This window comes from Ursus americanus, chromosome 18, assembly GCF_024610735.1.
Source record: "Ursus americanus isolate L20-20 chromosome 18, mUrsAme1.1.p, whole genome shotgun sequence".
NCBI lineage: Eukaryota > Metazoa > Chordata > Mammalia > Carnivora > Ursidae > Ursus > Ursus americanus.
This window is the reverse complement of record NC_142144.1, coordinates 51429925-51450276: the sequence shown is the minus strand read 5'-3', so window position 1 is coordinate 51450276 and position 20352 is coordinate 51429925. Positions and strand designations below refer to the sequence as shown.

General features: G+C 39.4%; 1 protein-coding gene across 6 annotated transcripts in view; it reads right to left on the bottom strand.

Moving 5' to 3' along the window:
- Positions 1-20352, bottom strand: part of FREM1 (FRAS1 related extracellular matrix 1) — a 173774-nt gene that overhangs the window by 95494 nt on the left and 57928 nt on the right. For 5 of the 6 annotated variants that reach the window (XM_045780814.2, XM_045780813.2, XM_045780812.2 and 2 more), the window contains 5 exons: positions 18800-18908; positions 15306-15437; positions 7780-8124; positions 7019-7161; positions 8-201 (listed from right to left, as the gene is read on the bottom strand). In XM_045780814.2, the coding sequence (XP_045636770.2) occupies positions 8-201; positions 7019-7161; positions 7780-8124; positions 15306-15437; positions 18800-18908 (923 nt within the window). The remainder of the gene's footprint in view (positions 1-7; positions 202-7018; positions 7162-7779; positions 8125-15305; positions 15438-18799; positions 18909-20352) is intronic. The other variant, XM_087869630.1, reaches the window with a different exon arrangement.

The window sequence follows — 20352 nt, the reverse complement described above, 5'->3', positions numbered from 1 at the left end:
GAGATACCTGTGGCCGAAAGAGAAAAATGGAGGTGTTGTTATCGTGTAGAGAAGCTCCCTGTCATATTCTGTATCTATAAAATGTAGATGTTTCTTAGTTATGTAGGCCACCTCAGTTTCCTTGACAACCAAATGCCGAGAAACTCCAGGAGCCTCTTTTGGAAGCTGGTCATCCACTGGAGTGATATGGATGGTCACCACCTGGAAAGAAATTATCTGTGCCATTAATTTGAAATACCAAAGGACACCAAAGAAAACGCCCCACAATCACCCACTCATGGTTAAGATGCTTTTCAAAAACTCCCATTTGTAATATACTTCCATTGAAACGATTCAGGAGCTATTAAGAATGTGGGCCAAAAATGGAACATTCTTACCCATTTAATGCTATATTTTAAGAATAGAATTACCACAATTATAGTTAATGCAGTCATGAATGCTACAGAACAGGCACATAATACCAAAATATGTTCCTGATTTTATTTCTACTTCTCCCTTCCACCAACAACCTGTGCTTTCTTTCACTACTACCCTCCACTCAGTCATTGATCCTAGAAACCTTGTCATGACTTGTTTCCTCCTTCTCCGCTGACACATAACTCATCTCCAAGTCCCAGAGTTTCTGCTTACCAAATTTCTTATGCCATGACCACACCCCGCCCCCACCCCAACTGTCATTCCCACTCTTACTGGTCTAGCTCCAGCTCTCATCCTTTCTTCCCTACATTATTGCAACAGCTTCCTATGAGCCCTAACTCCAAAACCTAATCTAGACTTTATGTATCTCCAGTGTTCTCTTTAAAAAAAAAAAAATGCAAGTGAAATCAGTTATTCCTCTCCCAAAAAAAATAAACCACCACTCAGGAGGGATTAAATCATTCAAGCTCCTCTACATAGCACCCAAGACCTCCACAGTTTAGACACACTCTATTTTTCAACTTTATCTTTTACCACCTTTCAACATTAACCGAGGACTCTGGATGAGCACAAGATTCGAGGCTTTAGTTCTCAAGCAAGCTTCTATGCTCTGGATCATGCTGTTCCTTCAATCTGCAATGCTTTTCTCCTGCTTTCTCCAGCAACTTGAGGCTTTCTTACCCTTGAGGTCTCTTCTTAAAACTTAGCCCAATTTCTTGGGGGCTCCTGAGTGGCTCAGTCGGTTGCAGGTCCAACTCTTGATTTCAGCTCCGGTCATGGTCTCAGGGTTGTGAGATTGAGCCCTGCGTCGGGCTGCCCACTCAATGGGGAGTCTGCCTAAGATTCTTTCCCTTGCCCTCTGCCCCCTCCCCACGCCCCTCACTTGCTCACTCACACACTCTCTCTCTAAAACAAATAAACCAATCTTAAAAAAAAAAAAACTTTGCCCAATTTCTCAGTTGGAATTGTTTCTGAATTTTGCTTATCCCTCCACAAACATTATTATTTCATTGCCTTATATTATTAGTTAGTAGTTCACATGCCAGTCTCTCCTAGACTGAAAGGTCCCCAAGGGGAGTATCATAGCATAGTGCAAACCCTGTGGAATTTGTCAGTGGAAAGACAGTTAAAACGCAGAGTATACCACTCAGTAGCTATTAATCTTGAACAAGTCACTCAACTTTTTTGGGTGTCAGTTTTATTGGTTAGTTAAGTAGAACAATCACCACCTCATGGAGTTGTTATGAGGATCAAATATCGTTACATAGATAAAAGTCTGGCACATAGTAGGTGCTCAATAAATACTATGTTCATTCTGGTTGCTCCACAACAACTGGCATAGTATTTTGTAGGTAGGAGATACTTCATCGGTGTTTGCTAACTCAGTCAACATGCCCTATTTGTGATTTTTCAAATTCTTACAATCATACTCACAGGTTTGGGATCATGCAAGAGGACAAGGCAGCTTTGCCAAACAGCTTTTATCATCACATTTTTTTTTTCTAATAAACCATGACTGGCTGCGAGAAAGCAATTACTAATTCTCTCTCGAAATGGGACATTTGTTTGGCACCATGGATCTTTGCACGGCTTGATGCATGAGAATATTCTTACCCTGGTTCTAATTATTTTAATATTGTTACCAAAGCACAGATCAGCAATGCCAGTTTTGTCTACAATAATGGTGTTCACAATACTTAATTTGAAAATGAAGAAAATTCCTTTTTAAATTACAAAGCAAAAACTAAAACATGGTTAAGCTTTTCTATGATAAAGCCTGGGACATCAGCTGGGTAACCTACAAGCTACACTCCCTGGGGCAAAAAATTTAACTCCTTTGGGGCTCTGTTTTTCTCTCTAGTAGCACAGTGAGTACCTGGTAGTAGGTGCTCAATTAATTAATTCCCTGTCTCCATCCTTGATTACTTTTACAAAAGCATACAACGTATTTACTACTCCATTATGAAACATTTCAATAATTAAAAACTAAAGCCAGTTATCAAAATAAAAGAACACAATGACAGTCATTTCTCCGGTCTCCTGGAGTCTGTGTCACAATTTTTTTTTCCAATTACAGTTTTTTGCTAATCTACAAAGTTCAGAAATTCTCTATGGGACCTCCCAGCCATAGAGCACATCAGCAAGGCTCCACTTAATTGAAAAACTGGATTTAATATGGAAACAATAGTTATTGTGCCTTCAAAGAGACCATTTTCCATGCTAATTTATTCTCTAATGTGTTCTTTGTGTAAAAAGAATGTACAAGCATGCTTTTTTATACCCCTGTAGTAATTCTTGGTGGGCACATTTTTCAACATGCTTTATGATCACTTAAATTGATGTATCTTTACATATTTATGCATGTTTAAACAATTATTGTATGTGTGTCTGTGGGTAAGAAAAATCCTATTTTAACAAGCTCCATAGAGAAATAAAGAATTCTCATTGTACTGAAATTTGGTTGTAAAAAAGACATTATTGAACACCCATTCCCAGACAGTGAAAAACTAGTGTCCAATCACTGGGTTCTCGCTGCTGACTCTCCCTACATCCCTCCAGTCTACTTATGGCCACAGGCACCTGCAAACAGACTTGGAGAGAATCTGAATATAATGTGATAAATCAGTACACAAAATGACAAAGCCTGACCTTGACCCTCAGAATCAGGCTCCATATATGATACTCTGACAGCTAATATCTGAGTTTCTTACAAGCCTGGGTTCTTGATCCTTTCTCTGCCTCAGCTTTGACTTTTGCCTGATTCTTTACCTTGCATCTTCTGTTTGAGATTATCCAGTGCTACTTCTCAGCCCCAGGAACTACTATCAATGTTAGCTTTGCCCATCCCACTTCCCAGTCTGACTTCAGACAAATGCCCATGCCCAGGGTACCTGTTCTCTCATCCAGTCATGTCCAGTTGCTTCCTTCCACTTGACCCACAGGTCTTTGTGGTACCTGCTTCCTTTCTTTCTCCATTTCTTAGTCCTCTTCCTGTTTCTCTCATCTATCCTTATTTTTCATTCTCTACTTTACTTTTTTTTTTTTTAAGTTTTTATTTTAATCACCCGGTGCTCATCACGACAAGTGCATGCCTTAGTCCCCATCACCTATTTCACCCATCCTCCCACCCACCCCATTTTACTTCTATATCACTTTCTCCTGTTTTAAGACCTCTTACAGCTTAAGCTCTATAAAACCCTCTACTGAGAAGGATGAAGGAGGAAATATTTTTCAAAAACAAATTGAGCAGGTGAGGCTTTATTTGATGACAGTAAGGACAACCAAGATAGAAAGAGAGGGGTTTTCTTGCTGGTGTGTAGATACACTGTTGGCTGGTGTGTCAGTCAACCTCTCAAGGAGCATTCAGTAGAGAAGGTCGAGAAGAGGGAAGGGGTATTCCTGCTTATGTAACTTCTTTCTTGCTTTATGTGCATTGTGTCTCATCTGAGGAGATCCTTGCTTTCTGTCTCTATGAAAGGAAGTTTCCCAACATTTTGGCCTAAGCAATCCTGTGCCTTGCTTTAAATTTTGGTGACCAGGGAAGCTTCTGATCAAAAAAGCTCCTGTCAAGCAGCCTTTTTATCTGGACTTCCAGTTAATGGCAGAAAGTTGCAGATATTCTTGACTATTTTACAGATTTTGCTGAATTTTTATGTGTAAGACATGACTAGATACCTGTCCAAATTGAAGACGCAATCATCAAGTAGACTAATGATCATGCAAGTCCCTTAAAAAGTAGAGTTTCAATGATGATATCGGGGGTTTATAACACAAAAGCACTTAATCAGAACACATAAACACAATACTTGTTTTGTTGTTTGGCACACACTAATTCCTAGACACTCTGAAGAATAAAGATTTATGCTTACTCCTCCCTATGTCACTCCCTCCCCAGTTCCCACCAAATGTTTCAGTCTTCCTATTTTCTACTTTCAATAAAAATGGGAAGAGCCAGAGTTCATTTGGGCACAAAAAAAGCAGTTCTTGAGGTTCTGCTCTGAGTCTTGAACCAAAGCCTGAAGACACAGAGATAAATAATTTGTGATTCCTGCCATCAGCGAGCTCACAGTTGATCCAATAAAACAAATAATGGCCTCACATTATAGTTATTTAATATCAGATCATATAAAAGGACAAGCTGAGCCAGCCTGGGGGAGTTATGAAATGGGGGGCATCAGAGGTTTCCTAGAGCAGGTGATGTTATAGCTGAGAGTAGGTCCATAGTTTGAAGAAGGACTAAGCTAAAACAGCCACTGATCAGAAGTGGGGGGAAATGGATGCCATAGGAATGCTACCAAACACTTTGCCACTGTATTAATGGGTTTTAATTGTCCTCAATTACAAGGATGTGGCTGATCTCCTCTATTCTTAAGAGCCCATGTGAGGAATTCTGATGATAATCTAGCCCTCAAAAGATGAAGATGGGAACCAAAGCACTGGCAGTGGGGTGGAGAGCTAGAGACGGATGAGAGAAATTTATCAAGTAGATTTAGTAAGACCTGCTGACTGATCTGTTATTAGACAGAGAAAAGGGCTAGGGAGGACTTCAGGGATTTTAGTTACAGTGGTTTTGTGCAAGTTTTGGGGGGAAATATTCCAAGTATCTTATGGATTGTGGACATGGTGAATTTAAAATGCTGGCGAGACACACGTGTAATGATGTCAGGTACAGAGGCGGGTACATAAGAATGAGCTGGAGAATATTTAGGAGCCAGAGACACAGCAAATTCATAGATTCTGTCTCTATCTCTCTCTTTCTCAGCACAGATTAAGAAGACAAAAGCAAAGAAAAGCATAATTATGACCTCTTCTTCAGAAATCCATCCATCATAGGGAATAAACTTATAACTGGATCTACAGAGTTTGGTTTGAGTTATTTGCCAAGATTTAGAAATAATTCTGCTTCAATAAAGTTTTCATTACCTTACTATAGAGAGATCTCACATCTCCATTTGATCTATAAATATGAGATAAACATAAATAAATCTATACCTATTATGTATAAAATATGTAATAGCAGAAGAGGAAAAAGAAGTCAATTTTTAATAAAACACATAATCTGCTAATAATGATATGTATTCTAGTCAGAAACAGGTCAGTTTGGATAGATACAATAGAAGATTTTAAAATAAATCCTATTAGTAGTTGCCATTTTGCATCATCAAGTCAACCAAGGTCTCAAGCAAAAATGCAATCTAGAAATGGCATATAATACATTGATGAAAGGAGGGAGTTGTTATTTGTAAAGGAATTGATTTGTTATTCAATATGCAGATGAATTAAGAATTTTCTCATTCATTCTCTATTCCCTCTTAACAGGGATCACCTAGTTCCTTCAGTTTCTGGGCTCTCTGACGTCATTCTTCCTGATCATCCCTTTTTGTTACTTTTGTCCTAGCAAACAGATGAATAGCTCAATCACCCATGCAGTGGCTAATGTAAGTGACTGTGACATTAAGAGAAGCATCATATAACTAATAAGGACACATGCTTTAAGAAATCATTCTAGAGAGGGTGCCTCAGTAGCTCTGTCTGTTAAGCATCTGACTCTTGATTTCAGCTCAGGTCATGATCTCAGGGTCATGAGACCAATCCCTGTATCTGGGCTCCATCCTCAGCGGGGAGTCTGTTTCCTCCTCCCTCTCCCTCTGTCCCTACTACCCTCTAAACAAAATACATAAAATCTTTTAGAATAATCATTCTAGAGCTGGTTCTAGATTTGCTTTGATCCCTACACATGCTACCTTCCATGATCATAGGTATAAAATGCCTAGCAAAAAGAACCATGTATAATAAGTGATCACTTATTTTCAGCTGTCTTTTCCACCCCTACCACCAGCCATCCTCTCTTTGCATGGAGTCTACCCTTTTATAATTGTCCAGATCCGACACTAACTCCATTTTCTGTAATTTCTATATGAGAATGCCTCCATAAACTTATTTCCATATCCTGTATACTTAAATGATATACTTGAGTGATGGTGAAACTCATAGTTCTTCAAAAGCAACAATAAATAAGAGCTAACTTATCTATTGAGTACTTATCATGTGGCAGAAAGTTCTCAGTACTTTATACATAATTATCTCACTTACCTTCACAATTGCTCTGTAAGGAAGTTGTATTATTACCTATTTTACAGATGAGGAAACTGGTCAATCTGACCTGAGGAGGCACAGGTCAATCAGTTAGTTAGGGTCAAGGAGAGGAGAGAAACATGGGCAGTATAACTTCAGAGACTATACTTCAACCACTACACATAAAATGCCAGTGTTTTCTTGAGTGTTACAAAACCAGCATATTTTGGGAGGTGTTCTGTATAAAGGGTCCCCATGGTTAAACGATCTTGAAAACACTGCATACACAGAGTTTTTACAAGTAATTTACAAATACAATATTTATAAATACAATCATTTACAAAACTTACTAGGAAAGTAAATGGTGGAGAAGTCATGTTGCAAAGAAATTGACTTAATTTTGCTAACCCATTGCTTCTCAAACTTTGAACCTTAAAACCTGCTTGTGTGTAGTTTCTAATAACACCTCCCAGAATGGATATCTGCGGACAAGACTTGAGGACAGTATTCAGAGATGGCTTCTTACCTCTGGCACTGAGAGATTTGGAGGTTCATGGCTGTCCCACAGGACAAATTCAAAAGAGTCTTCAAAGATCTCTCCACCAAAGTGACGATAGTAAATGATGCCATTAAATAGATCTCTCTGAAGGAAGCCAGGGACAGGATAGCCTATTGGGGCCACAAAACACCACATGCTTTTGTAACAATCTTCCAGATGTTGGGGTATAAAGATATTGGACTTATCTCCAAAGTATTCTCTGCCTAGTGCAGTGTATGCATCCAAGGAATTTTCATTAAATACTTTTATCAAAGCTTATAAACAATAATCAGAAAAATTAAAGTTGCTGCACCTGTCTTAAAATATATAGAAAAATTAGCATTACAAAAAATATTTTTAAGAAACATAGTCTTAACTAACACCAACTACTTGATCCCTATTTTGTTACTCCTGACTACTTCAAGAAGTAGTTATGAAATTATACTAATAAAGCATAAACAAATGTTATTCATGAAATTACTTTATCAATAATATAGAATAGGCCAAACACTTCTTATTTATTCTATCATCTTGCTTGGCAGACATAATTTTTCATGGTGTAATAGTTAGCTTGAGGCCCAGCTCTGGAACTTCCCAGATGCACAAACTTGAATAGATCAATATAACTTTTCTAGGTGCCAGGTTTCCCATCCATAAAATGGGAATGATAATCGTATCTTACCTCATAAACTTGATGTCCACCCTTGTAGAAATTCTGACACCAACAATCATAACTGTTCAGAACTTACCTATCAGCCCTGGCCCTGGTTTCTTCATGATCTCTCCAGCCTGAGGAGGTTTCGTGATATTAAAGAAGATGTAGTCATCACTGGAGTCCATGTCTGATGCCCTCAGCATGGAACCCTGGATCAGTATCGTCTGCTCCTCCTCCAGTTCAATCACAACATTGCTTATGAGGAACGGGGGACTGTCATCTTTGGGCAAAATGTTGATGGGAAACTTATGGCGGATGCTGTGATGGCCATCGAATATCCTGAAGATCACAAAGTCTTTGGTGGAGTCACTGTCATCATGATGATAGCGAACAACTCCAGCCTGAAGGTCAGCCACAGTGAAGAGAAATCCTTTCCCACCTGAAGAAGAGAGCAGAGATGGAGCTCTGAATGAGGGGTGCCAATGGAGCAGCTGTAGTGAAAGCAGCCCTAGAGGAGAGGGTGTTAAGAAAAGTGGACCAGCCAATACTTGCCTCACTTAAACAAACAATCTTGTTTAGTCAGCTCTGGGCCTCCACAGACCTGGTTTTGAATACTGGCTGTACGCTAATTAGCTGTGTGGACTTGGGCAAGGTACTTAATTCGTTTCAGACTCATCTATAAAACAGGGATAATAATACCTACCTCATATTCCCTAGAAAGGATGAGAGAACTTAAAGAACAGTAAGCCTACAAAATATGTTTATTATTAAACTCGTTGCTATCATCCTACAAGGCAGCACTTCTTAGAGGGGCCATCTTGAACCAGGACCATTAGTACCACCTGGGAAGTTGTTAGAAATGCAAGTTCTGGAGGTGAGCCCCAGGAATCTTGCTAAACATGCTAAACATGCTAAAATTCATGAGTCACTGGCTTACTACCCAAGAGCTAGAGCTCTGTTATCAAATGGCCTGGATTCAAAGCCCAGTTCAGCCACTTTCTAAGTACATGACCTTAGACAAGTCAACTTTTCTAAGGTTCTCCTATTGTAAAGTGGGAATAATAATACTACCTAATTTCATAAAGCTGATATAAGATAAAGTATGTATAACACTTTGTACAGTATCTGGCACAAAGAAAATACTTAATAAATTTTAGTACTATTTTCTACCTCCTCTGAACCACAACATCATCATGGTCTACCACTCTATTCTTCATTTCTACAGTATTAATAAACATGATTCACTCTACATAAACAATTACAATTGTTGATGGCAAGTGCCCCAGTAGTCTCCCTACACTGTACGGTTGTTTTAAAGCCCTCACTGGAATATGTGATTAAACATTTGTATAATAGACACTATAGATTACTTCACCCAGTAGCCACTTTCTGCTTCTTCACCAGTAACAGAATCCTAGTTTTATTTGGAATGGCAATATGACCATTTAAAAACACTCAGGTTCCCAGATGCCATTGCATCTAGGGGGGTAGTATATGAATTGGTAGATTTAAGTGGAACCCACTGTATCAGGTTCCTGAGAAAAGTTGTTAAAGAGAGCAAATTAATTGACATAACTTTTTTCATTGTCCTTTCTCTTCCTTCCTTCCTGGAATGCAGACTCAAAGTCTGGAAGTATAGGCACCATCTTGCAACCACTGTCAGAGCAGAAAGAGCTCCTGGCATCATGGATCTAGAATGCCTACCTTTGGGCAACTTGTCACATGAGAAAAATAACTCTTGAATTTTTAAGTCACTGTAGCTGGGTTTCCCTTACACGCAGCCAAACATCCACTCTGATTGACATACCCAGGCTTAAGGTGATCTCCTACTCTCCTGGGATTAGGCAAAAGAATTTATCATTTCATTTTTAATTTCAGAATTCTTAATCACAAATGATAACAAATAAGAGCTCCCTTTCTGCTTTATAGTTAGGAATACCAGGAGGATAATTGAATTCAATCTTCTGAGCTCATTGAAAGGAATGGACTGTATTATCATATGATATGAATATTATTTTTATTAGGATTATCACCTTGTTAACTACTATTCTTAATTATAACATAATTAACATAATAGTGCTACTAATAATAACATAATGATTATCAAGTATTTAAAAAAGTAAGTTTTTCTGTTTTTCAATACATTTTTCTGAATCAGAGAAATAAGAGGGAAATATTTTGTCTTCCAACTGGGATAAGATCATCAGTTAAAGAGTATATTTAGAAGGAGTATTACATGGCATCTGAGATTTAAATAATGAGCCAAGTCCAAGATGCTACTCATAAATGGTCATCCAGGTGTGCCTAGGTGGCTCAGTCAAGTGTCCGACTCTTGATTTCGGCTCAAGTCATGATCTCAGGGTCGTGAGATCGATTGAGACCCACATTAGGCTACATGCTGGGCATGGTGCCTGCTTAAGATTCTCTCTCTCTCCCTTTTCCTCTGCCCCTCCCTCTTCAATAAATAAATAAATAAGTAGATAAATAAATGGTTATCCATTGATATGAGCACCCTAACACAAAAGCTAATGGTTTCAAGACCTCCAGATTTTCTGGATATGACAATTCATTTAGAAATGACACCTAAGACAAAAGGTTTATTTGAACAAATTACAGCTGAAAACTTCCCTAATCTGGGGAAGGAAAGAGACATCCAAATCCAGGAGGCACAGAGAACTCCCATCAAAATCAACAAAAGCAGGCCAACACCAAGACATATCTTAGTAAAATTTGCAAAATACAGAAATAAGGAAAGAACCTAGAAGCAGCAAGGGAAAAAAAATTCCCAAGCCTAGAAGGGAAGACAAATCAGGTTCACAGAAGATCTCTCCACAGAAATCTGGCAGGAAGAAAGTGGCATGATATATTCAACATGCTGAATAGGAAAAATATGCAGCCAAGAATACTTTATCCAGGAAGGCTGTCACTGAGAATAGAAGGAGAGATAAAGAGTTTCCCAGACAAACAAAAACTAAAGAAGTTCATGACCACTAAACCAGCCCTGCAAGAAATAAAGGAGACTCTTTGAGTTGGAAAGAAAGACCAAAAGCAACAAAGACTAGAAAGATATACAGAAAATCTCCAGAAACACCAACTTTACAGGTAATACAGTGGATTTGTAATACAATACAAATATGAATAAATTCATATCTATCAATAATCACTCTGAATGTAAATGAACGAAACGCTCCAATCAAAAGACATAGGGCATCAGAATGGATTAAAACAAAACAAAACAAACAAACAAACAAACAAACAAAAAACAAGATCTACCTATATGCTACCTACAAGAGACTCATTTTAGACCTAAAGACACCTGTAGACTGAAAGTGAGGACTTGGAGAACCATCTATCATGCTCATGGATGTCAAAAGAAAGCCAGAGCAGCCATATTTATATCAGACAAACTACATTTTAAACCAAAAAGTGTAAAAAGAGATGACAAAGGGTGCTATATCATACTTAAGGGCTCTATCCAACAAGAAGATCTAACAATTGTAAATATTTGTGCCCACAACTTGGTAGCACCCAAATACATAAATCAATTAATAACAAACATAAAGAAAATCATTGATAGTAATACAATAAGAGTAGGGGACTTTAACACCCCACTTACAGCAATGGACAGATCATCTAAGCAGAAAATCAACAAGCAAAAACTGGCTTTGAATGACACATTGGACCAGATGGACTTAACAGATATATTCAGAACATTTCATCCTAAAACAGCAGAATACACATTCTTTTTGAGTGCATATGGAACGTTCTCCAGAATAGATCACATACTGGGTCAAAATCAACCCTCAACAATTACAAAAAGATTGAGATCATACCATGTATATTTTCAGACCACAACACTGAAATTTGAAGTCAACCACAAGAAAAAATTTGGAAAAACCACGAATACATGGAGGTTAAAGAACATCCTACTGAAGAATGAATGGGTTAATAAGGAAATTTAAAAAGTAAGAAATATATGGAAGCAAATGAAAATGAAAACACGACAGTGGGATGCAGCAAGAGTGGCCAAAAGAGGAAAATATATAGCAATACAGGCTTACCTCAAGAAGCAAGAAAAGTCTCAAATACATACCCTAAAGGAACTAGAAAAGGAACAGCTACGAAAGCCAGCAGAAGAAGGGAAATAAAATGATATAGAAACAAACAAAAACACAGTAAAACAGATCAATGAAACTAGGAACTTGTTCTTTGAAAGAAGTAATAAAATTGATAACCTCTAGCCAGATTTATCAAAAAGAAAAGACAAAGGACACAAATAAATAAAATCACAAATTAAGGGTGCCTGGGCAGCTCAGTCATTAAGCATCTGCCTTCAGCTCAGGTCATGATTCCACGGTCCTAAGATTGAGCCCCACATCGGGCTTCCTGCTCAGCAAGGAGTCTGCTTCTCCCTCTCCCTCTGCCCCTCTCCCCACTCATGCTCTCTCTCTGAAATAAATAAAATATTTTTTTAAAAAATCACAAACTAAAGAGGAGAGATCACAACCAACACCACAAATATGCAAGTAATCATAACAGAATATTATGAAAAACTATATGCCAACAAACTGAGCAATCTGGAAGAAATGGACAAATTCCTAGAAACATACAAACTGCCAAAATTGAAACAGAAAGAAATAGAAAATTCCAACAGACCCATAACCTGCAAAGACACTGAATTAGTAATCAAAAATCTCCCAACAAACAAAAGTCCAGGGCCAGATGGCTTCCCAGGGGAATTCTACCAGACTTTTAAAGAAGAGTTAATATCTATTTTTTTCAAACTGTTCCAAGACATAGAATTGGAAGGGAAACTTCCAAACTCCTTCTACAAGACTAGCACTACCTTGATTCCAAAACCAGACAAAGACCCCACTGAAAAAGAGAATGACAGGCCAATAGCCCTGATGAAAATGGATATAAAAATTCTCAACAAGATACCAGTGAATCAAATCCAACAGTACATTAAAAGATCCATTCACCATGATTAAGTGGGATTTATTCCTTGGCTGCAAGGGTGGTTCAACATTTAAAAATCAAATGTGATCCACCACATTAATAAAAGAAAGGATAAGAACCATATTGTCCTCTCAATAGATGCAGAAAAAGTATTTGACAAAGTACAGTGTCCTTTCTTGATAAAAATCCTCTATAAAGTAGGGATAGAGGGAACATACCTCACCATAATAAAGATCATATACGAAAAACCCACAGCTAATCTCATCCTCAAAGGGGAAAAACAGAGCTTCTCCTCTACAGGCAGGAACAAGACAAGGATGTCCACTCTCACCACTGTTATTTAACACAGTACTAAAAGTCCTAGCCTCAGCACTCAGACAAAATAAAAGGCATCCAAATTGGCAAGGAAGAAATCAAGCATTTGCAGATGACATGATAATCTATGTAGAAAACCTGAAAGATTCCACCAAAAGTATTGCTAGACCTGATAGATGAATTCAACAAAGTCACAGGATACAAAATCAATGTACAGAAATCTGTTGCATTTCTATACACCAATAATGAAGTAACAGAAAGAGAAATCAAGGAATCAATCCCATTTACAATTGCAACAAAAACCATAAGATACCTAGGAATAAACCTAATGAAAGAGGTAAAAGACCTGTACTCTGAAAACTGTAGAACACTTATGAAAGAAATTGAAGATAACACAAAGAAATGGAAAAACATTCCATTCTCATGGATTGGAAGAACAAATATTGTTAAAATGTCTATGCTACCCAAAGCAATCAACATATTTAATGCAATCGCCATCAAAATACTGCCAACATTTTTCACAGAGCTAGAACAAACAATCTTAAAATTTGTATGGAATCACAAAAGACCTTGAATAGCCAAAGCAATCTTGAAAAAGAAAAGCAAAGCTGGAGGCATCACAATTCCAGACTTTAAGTTCTATTAGAAAGCTGTAATCAAGTAATGAATCATGGAACTTTGCATCAAAAACTAGGGATGTACTGTATGGTGACTAACATAATAAAAAATATTATTATTAAAAAAAGTAAAAAAAATTTTTTAAATTTAAAAAAAAAGAAAGCTGTAATCAAGACAGTATGGTACTGGCACAAAAATAGACACACAGATCAATGGAACAGAACAGAGAACCCAGAAATGGACCCTCAACTCTATGGTCAACTAATCTTCAACAAAGCAGGAAAGAGTTTCCAATGGAAAAAAGACAGCCTCTTCAACAAATACTGTTGGGAAAACTGGACAGTAACATGCAAAAGAATGAAACTGGAGTGCTTTCTTACACCATACACCAAAATGAATTCAAAATGGATGAAATCCCTAAATGACAGGAAACAATCAAAACCCTAGAGGAGAACGCAGGCAGCAACCTCTTTGACCAAGGTTGCAGCACTTCTTACTACATATGTCACCACAGGCAAGGGAAACAAAGGCAAAAATGAACTACTGAGACTTCATAGAGATAAAAACCTTCTGCATAGTGAAGGAAATAATCAACAAAACTAAAAGCCACCCTACAGAAAGGGAGAAGAGATCTGCAAATGATATATCAGATAAGGGGTTAGTATCCAATATCTATAAAGAACTTAGCAAACTTGAAACCCAAGAAACAAATAATCCACTTAAGAAATGGGCAGAAGACATCAATAGACATTTTTCCAAAGAAGACATACAAATGGCCCAACAGACACATGAAAAGATATTCAACATCACTCATCACCAGGGAAATAGAAATCAAAACTCCAATGAGATATCACCTCACACCTGTCAGAATGGCTAAAATTAACAACACAGGAAACAACAGGTGTTGGCAAGGATTAGAGAAAGGGGAACCATCTTGCACTGTCAGTGGGAATGCAAACTGGTGTGGCCACTTTGAAAAACAATATGGAGGTTCCTCAAAAAGTTAAAAATAGAACTACCCCATAAGTAACTGCACTACTAGGTATTTACCCAATGAATACAAAAATACTGATTGGAAAGGGTACATGCACCCCAATGTTTATAGCAGCATTAGCAACAATAGCTAAATTATGGAAAGAACCCAGATGTCCATTGACAGATGAATGAATAGAGATGTGGTATATATATATACAATGGAATACTACTCAGCCATCAAAAAAACGAAATCTTGCCATTTGCAATGATGTGGCTGGAACTAGAAGGTATTACGCTAAGCAAATGAGTCAGTCAGAGAAAGACAGATACCACATGATTTCACTCACATGTGGAATTTAAGAAACAAAACAGATGAACATACGGGGAGGGGAAAAAAGAAAGAAAAGAGAGAGGGAAGCAAATAATAAGAGACTCTTAACTACAGAGAACAAACTGCGGGTTAACGGAGGGCAGGTGTGTGGGGGGGGATGGGATAAATGGGTGATGGCCATTAAGGAGGGCACTCGTGATGAGCACTGGGTGTTATATGTAAGTGATGAATCATTAAATTCTACTTCTAAAACCAATATTACACTATATGTTCACCAACTAGAATTTAAATAAAAACTTGGGGAAAAAAAGAGAAAGAAATGAGTCCCAAGAGATGGCTATGTACATCCTGTTAAACATGATCTGCCTTTGGAGAAAATACTTCTCAGGTTCTCTTCTAGGTCGAAGAGACTGATCTTTCACCTCTTAGTGTAAGCCGTCCATGCTGCAGGCCGCCCACGGTGACCAACTGGACAGCATGGATGTCATCATTGTCGACAATCTGAAACTGTTCCCAAGTGATGGCCCGAGACTGCCCCTCTAGAAGACTCAGACCTACAAGAGAAAACAGAAAATGTCCTGGATAGTTCTATGACATGCCAACAAGCCTACTTTAAGGCAAGATTAATGAATTTTCACTCACAAACTAGCCAAAATTTTATCTTTGAAAGTTTTTCAAGAAATTGAAATTTAGCTTTTATTTTTAGTAATATTTCTTTTTTAAAGATTTATTTTTTTGAGAGAGAGAGAGAGAATGCAGAGGGGAGGGAGAGAGGGAGAGGGAAAAACTCAAGCAGGCTCCACACTCAGTGTGGAGCCTGATGCGGGGCTTGATCTTATGACCCTGAGATCATGACCTGAGCTGAAACCAAGAGTCAGATGCTTAACTGATTGTACCACCCAGGCACCCCATATTTTATTAATATTTCTACTTTTTTAAAGATTTTATTTATTTGACAGAAGGAGAGAGCAGAAGCAAGGGGAGCAGGAGAGGGAGAAACAGGCTCCTCACTGAGCAGCAAGCCCAACTCAGGGCTCGGCCCCAGGACCCTGGGACCATGACTGGAGTCAAAGGCAGACACCTAACTGACTGAGCCACCCAGGTGCCCCATAATATTTCTACTTTTAATACGATTAACCCCAATCTGACAACCAGTTCCTTATACATCCATTGGAGGCATGATGGTCCAGAAAATAAATACTAAAGGAAAGAATAGAGGCTATGTTCACAGTGATCTCTAGTTCAAAAATGTCCACAAGGAACTTTTCAAAGATGACGTCTAGATATTTTAATTGGGCAAAAGAATCAGAAGAGCTTTACCATATAAGTTATGAGCTCAAGAGTAGCTCACAGGACAGAGGGTGTAAAGTGGGTAACTGTGCAAATACGGAGCTGCTACACGAGGGGAGCGTTTAACGGTATTAGACATGAAGTGTCTGACACTTTGCAATGAGGGCTGAATTTTATTCTAGACTCTAATAAAGAAGGGACTTTTGTAACTAAAGGAAATGAAATAGCACCTCCTTGGACCCAGCATGCTGGAGGAAATCTGGGGAGAGAGGGTAAGTGCTGCTCAGAGCTGCAAGAATACAGATCCTGGACCTAACATTCCAGTGAAAAACAGGGAGCTGAGCATCACCAACCATTCCCAATATTCAGGAGATCCAGGAGGTGACAGATTGCAAAGAATCTTAAATGGTAGCAAAGCTTTTTAAGGAACAAGTTGATAAAACTTAAAGGCAGTGTACTGGTGGACCCGATGACGCACCCTTTCAAACCTGCCCAGCTTCCCCTGCCCCCGTGGCCATGACGTGTGCCTGCTTTCTCACAGCAGCAGCCCCATGAGGGTCCCCACAGTCCCCCCGATTGTAAAGTACCAGTTGCCACCATTGCCTCACCTTCTGATGTGGCTGGTTACCACAACCGTCCTCTTGGGCAAGGGCCAGGTTATGGCATGACCTACCCTTGTGACCATAGCTAGGTCCTACACCAGGGGACCCAGGGAGTTTGTGCAGTAGCCACAAAGAGGGGCCACGCAGCACATCATGGGCATGTGAGGAGCTGACATCCAGTGAGGCAAACTGACCACAGTGAGACAGGAGATGTGAAGGAGCTAAGAGAGAGACGATTCACCCTTTCTCCACCCAAACTCTGACTCTTCCCACACACAGTGGCTCCGTCTCCTCCTGGAGACACCAGTACAATGGAACAGTCAACTTCACTTTCTCATCAACTTGGTCATGCCACCTTTTTATTTGTTCCCCACAACTTCCTTTCCCTCTCATTCTTGTTTACAGTATAGGGTTAGTGCACTTGACCTGCCTCAAGGGGTGTTGGCTAGGAACCTGGGATAAGACATACAGTCTGAAAAGAAGGAAAGAAGGAGAGAGAAAGAGAGAGAGAGACAGAGACAGAGACAGAGACAGAGAGGAAGGAAGAAAAGAGGGAAGGAGGGTAGAAGAAAGGAAAGAAAGAAGGAAGGAAAGAAGAGAGGGAGGACAAGCACATATCTCTGTGAGGCGCGCCTAGGTAGCTCAGTTGGGTAAGTGTTCAACTCTTGGTTTGGCTCAGGTCTTGACCTCAGGGTCGTGAGTTCAAGCCCCATGTGGGCTCCATGCTGGGTGTGGAGACTACTTAAAAAAAAAATCTCTGTGACTGGTACTAAGAATTTTGAAGCCATGAGTGCACGGTACAGCATAGTGCAAGGCATCATGGGACACAGCAGAAGAGCAAGCAAGAAGACTAGGATAGATAGAAAAATATTAACATTCATTCTGTCTTCATGGTGGAGTAATAAATGATTTTATTCATTACTGTTTCATTTATTCATTACTATCCATTCATTATTATCATAATTATCCATTCATTCTGTTTATTGTTTAATGTACTTTCCAAGTTCTCCATGATGTACATATATTAAATTCATAATAAGTAAAAACTCATTTTAAAAAAGATTCTTATGTCCAAAGTAGCCAAAACCAGATTTGGAGCTCTCTTAACAAGCTTGAGTTTCACAGATCACACAGACTATTAAATCGCTATGCTCAAGCAATACTCTGCTTAATATGTGATTATTACTAAACTTCAGGTTATCAATTCCTTTTCTTTCATTATCCCTCTAACAGAGGTAGAGTGGGACACAAAAGCAGCAAGACTGCTCAACCAATGTTCTCCTCACAACTGAAACTCGGGCACGTGTGTGTACCCACATGCAAGGGCGCGTGTGTACACACACACAGACACAGACACACAGCGACAAGTTTACGCCACCACCTGAGCATTTAAATCAGAGATATTTTCCCCCCTAACAGAACCGACCGCCACCACTTGTAAGTATGTTCTGAATGCTTTAAATGGGATCAGTGGGAAAGGAAAAAATCTTCGTTCACACTCCACATTAACATCTGATCTAAATATATACACTGCATATATTTAATATGGTCTTTAATAAGACCACTCAGAAGTGACCTTCTTTAAAATAAATAAAGCAGTTTAAGCTCTTTATTCATGTGTTGTGGCTTCCTTGCACATTGTCCTAAAAACAGGATAATGAATGTCTACATCTTCCTTCCCTCCTTCAGAGTTGGAGGCCTTTTCTCTCTCTGTCCAATTACAGCTCAATATCATAAATAGTCACTTTTTTTGCCTCATTCAGTTGAAAGGTGTCCCTTCTGGCTTATTTCTTCCAGAGGAAAAACTTGGCTTCACCACACAGGAATCCTGGATTTAAGTTTCTCACCCTGCTGATAGGAAAAACAAACCAAAACAGAAACAACGATCTGATTGCCTTCACTGGTCTGGGTTTCAGTTGCCTCGTGTGTGAAATGGGAGGAAAACCACCTTTCTTTCCCGACCCATCTACTTTCCAGGATTCTCTTCCGGGCTCTGTGGCTTGACGCCCTACACGGAGCTTCACCTGTGTTCCAGGACACTCGTGGGGCATTCGTATCCGCTGTTCTGATGGAGATGAGCACTGTGATAGGTGCACTCCTTTCGAAGAAGAAGTCATAAGCCTCCACCTCTACCTGTAAACAAGCAGTTGCATATGAATCACACGTTGACAGTTTATAGCATAAAACACCCTTATTATTCCTGGGGCGGACACCACAGACGGAGACGAAACAGATTTAGGTGTCTGCTGTTGCCTGATCTCACTTTTCTTAAAGACTGATTTATTTATTTTAGAGACAGAGAGAGAGAGAAGGCACAGGGGAGGGGCAGAGGGAGAAAGACAGGTTCCCTGCTGAGCATGGAGCCCAACTTGGAGCTCAGTCTCATGACCCAGAGATCACGACCTGAGCCAAAATCAAGAGTCAGACGCTTAACTGACTAAGCCACCCAGGCGCCCTGTCTGATCTCATTTTGGACAACCTGATCTCACGTTTTCAGGCTTTAGATTTTGTTCCTTAGTTAACAGTATTTTTAAATTTTCCTCTCCATAAAAGCAGCTTTTAACCTGAAATAAGCAAATACGCTGAAGAAGGGTCCCTGCGACTGCTCAGGAGACCAGCATCAGACCACTCGAACCTCTCTCAAAGGTATAGGGTCTAGAGCAGCGGATCTTAACGGAGGGAGACTTTGTCCCCCCAGGGAACATCTGGGAATGTCCAGAGACATTTTTCTTCTCACAAATGGGTATGCATGATGGGCAGTCCTACTGGCCACTAAATAGTGGATAGAGGCCAGGGATGCTCTTCCATACTACCACGCAAAGGACAGACCCCCCGACAAAGAATTATCCAGTGCAAACTGCCAAAGGTCCTGCTTTGAAGAGACCCTGGTCTACAGGCATCTATCTCTCCAAACATATTTTTAAATATCCAGATTTTATTGGCTTCCATGAAATCTATAGCTAATAAATGGGGCTATATGATATATTTTTTAAAGATTTTATTAATTTATTTGAGACAGAGAGAGGGAGAGGGAGAAGCAGACACCCTGCTGAGCAGGGATTCCAACACGGGGCTCTGTCCCAGGCCCCGGGATCATGACTGAGCCGAAGGCAGATGCTTAACCAACTGAGCCACCCAGGCGCCCTGTTAAGTTTTGAACCTTATTATGTATTATGCCCACATTGCACCAGGGGCTGACGGGAAAGGATGATGTATAAGACAGAAATGCAAGGCACGTGCTGACTTTTGAAGAATGTCCTTTTGACATTGAATGTCCATTTGGTCCATTAGAGAAAATAAATTATCAAATGGCAACATATCAGCAAATAGAACCTCACAAAAGAAACATTCTCAAACCACAAGAGTACCTAGTAAAATGAGTTTGAATTTTCGTGGCTGAAAGAAAGGACTGCCTTGGCATTACAGTCCAGGGAAGGCTCAGCTAGCTTCAGGAGCACTGGTCATTGCTCTGCCCTCGGGGTCCCACCCCAGACGGCTGAATGAGCCCAGGGCTTCCAGCTCATGTCACCTGCAAAATGCCTAACAACAACGACAATGTCACTCATTTGGACAGGTT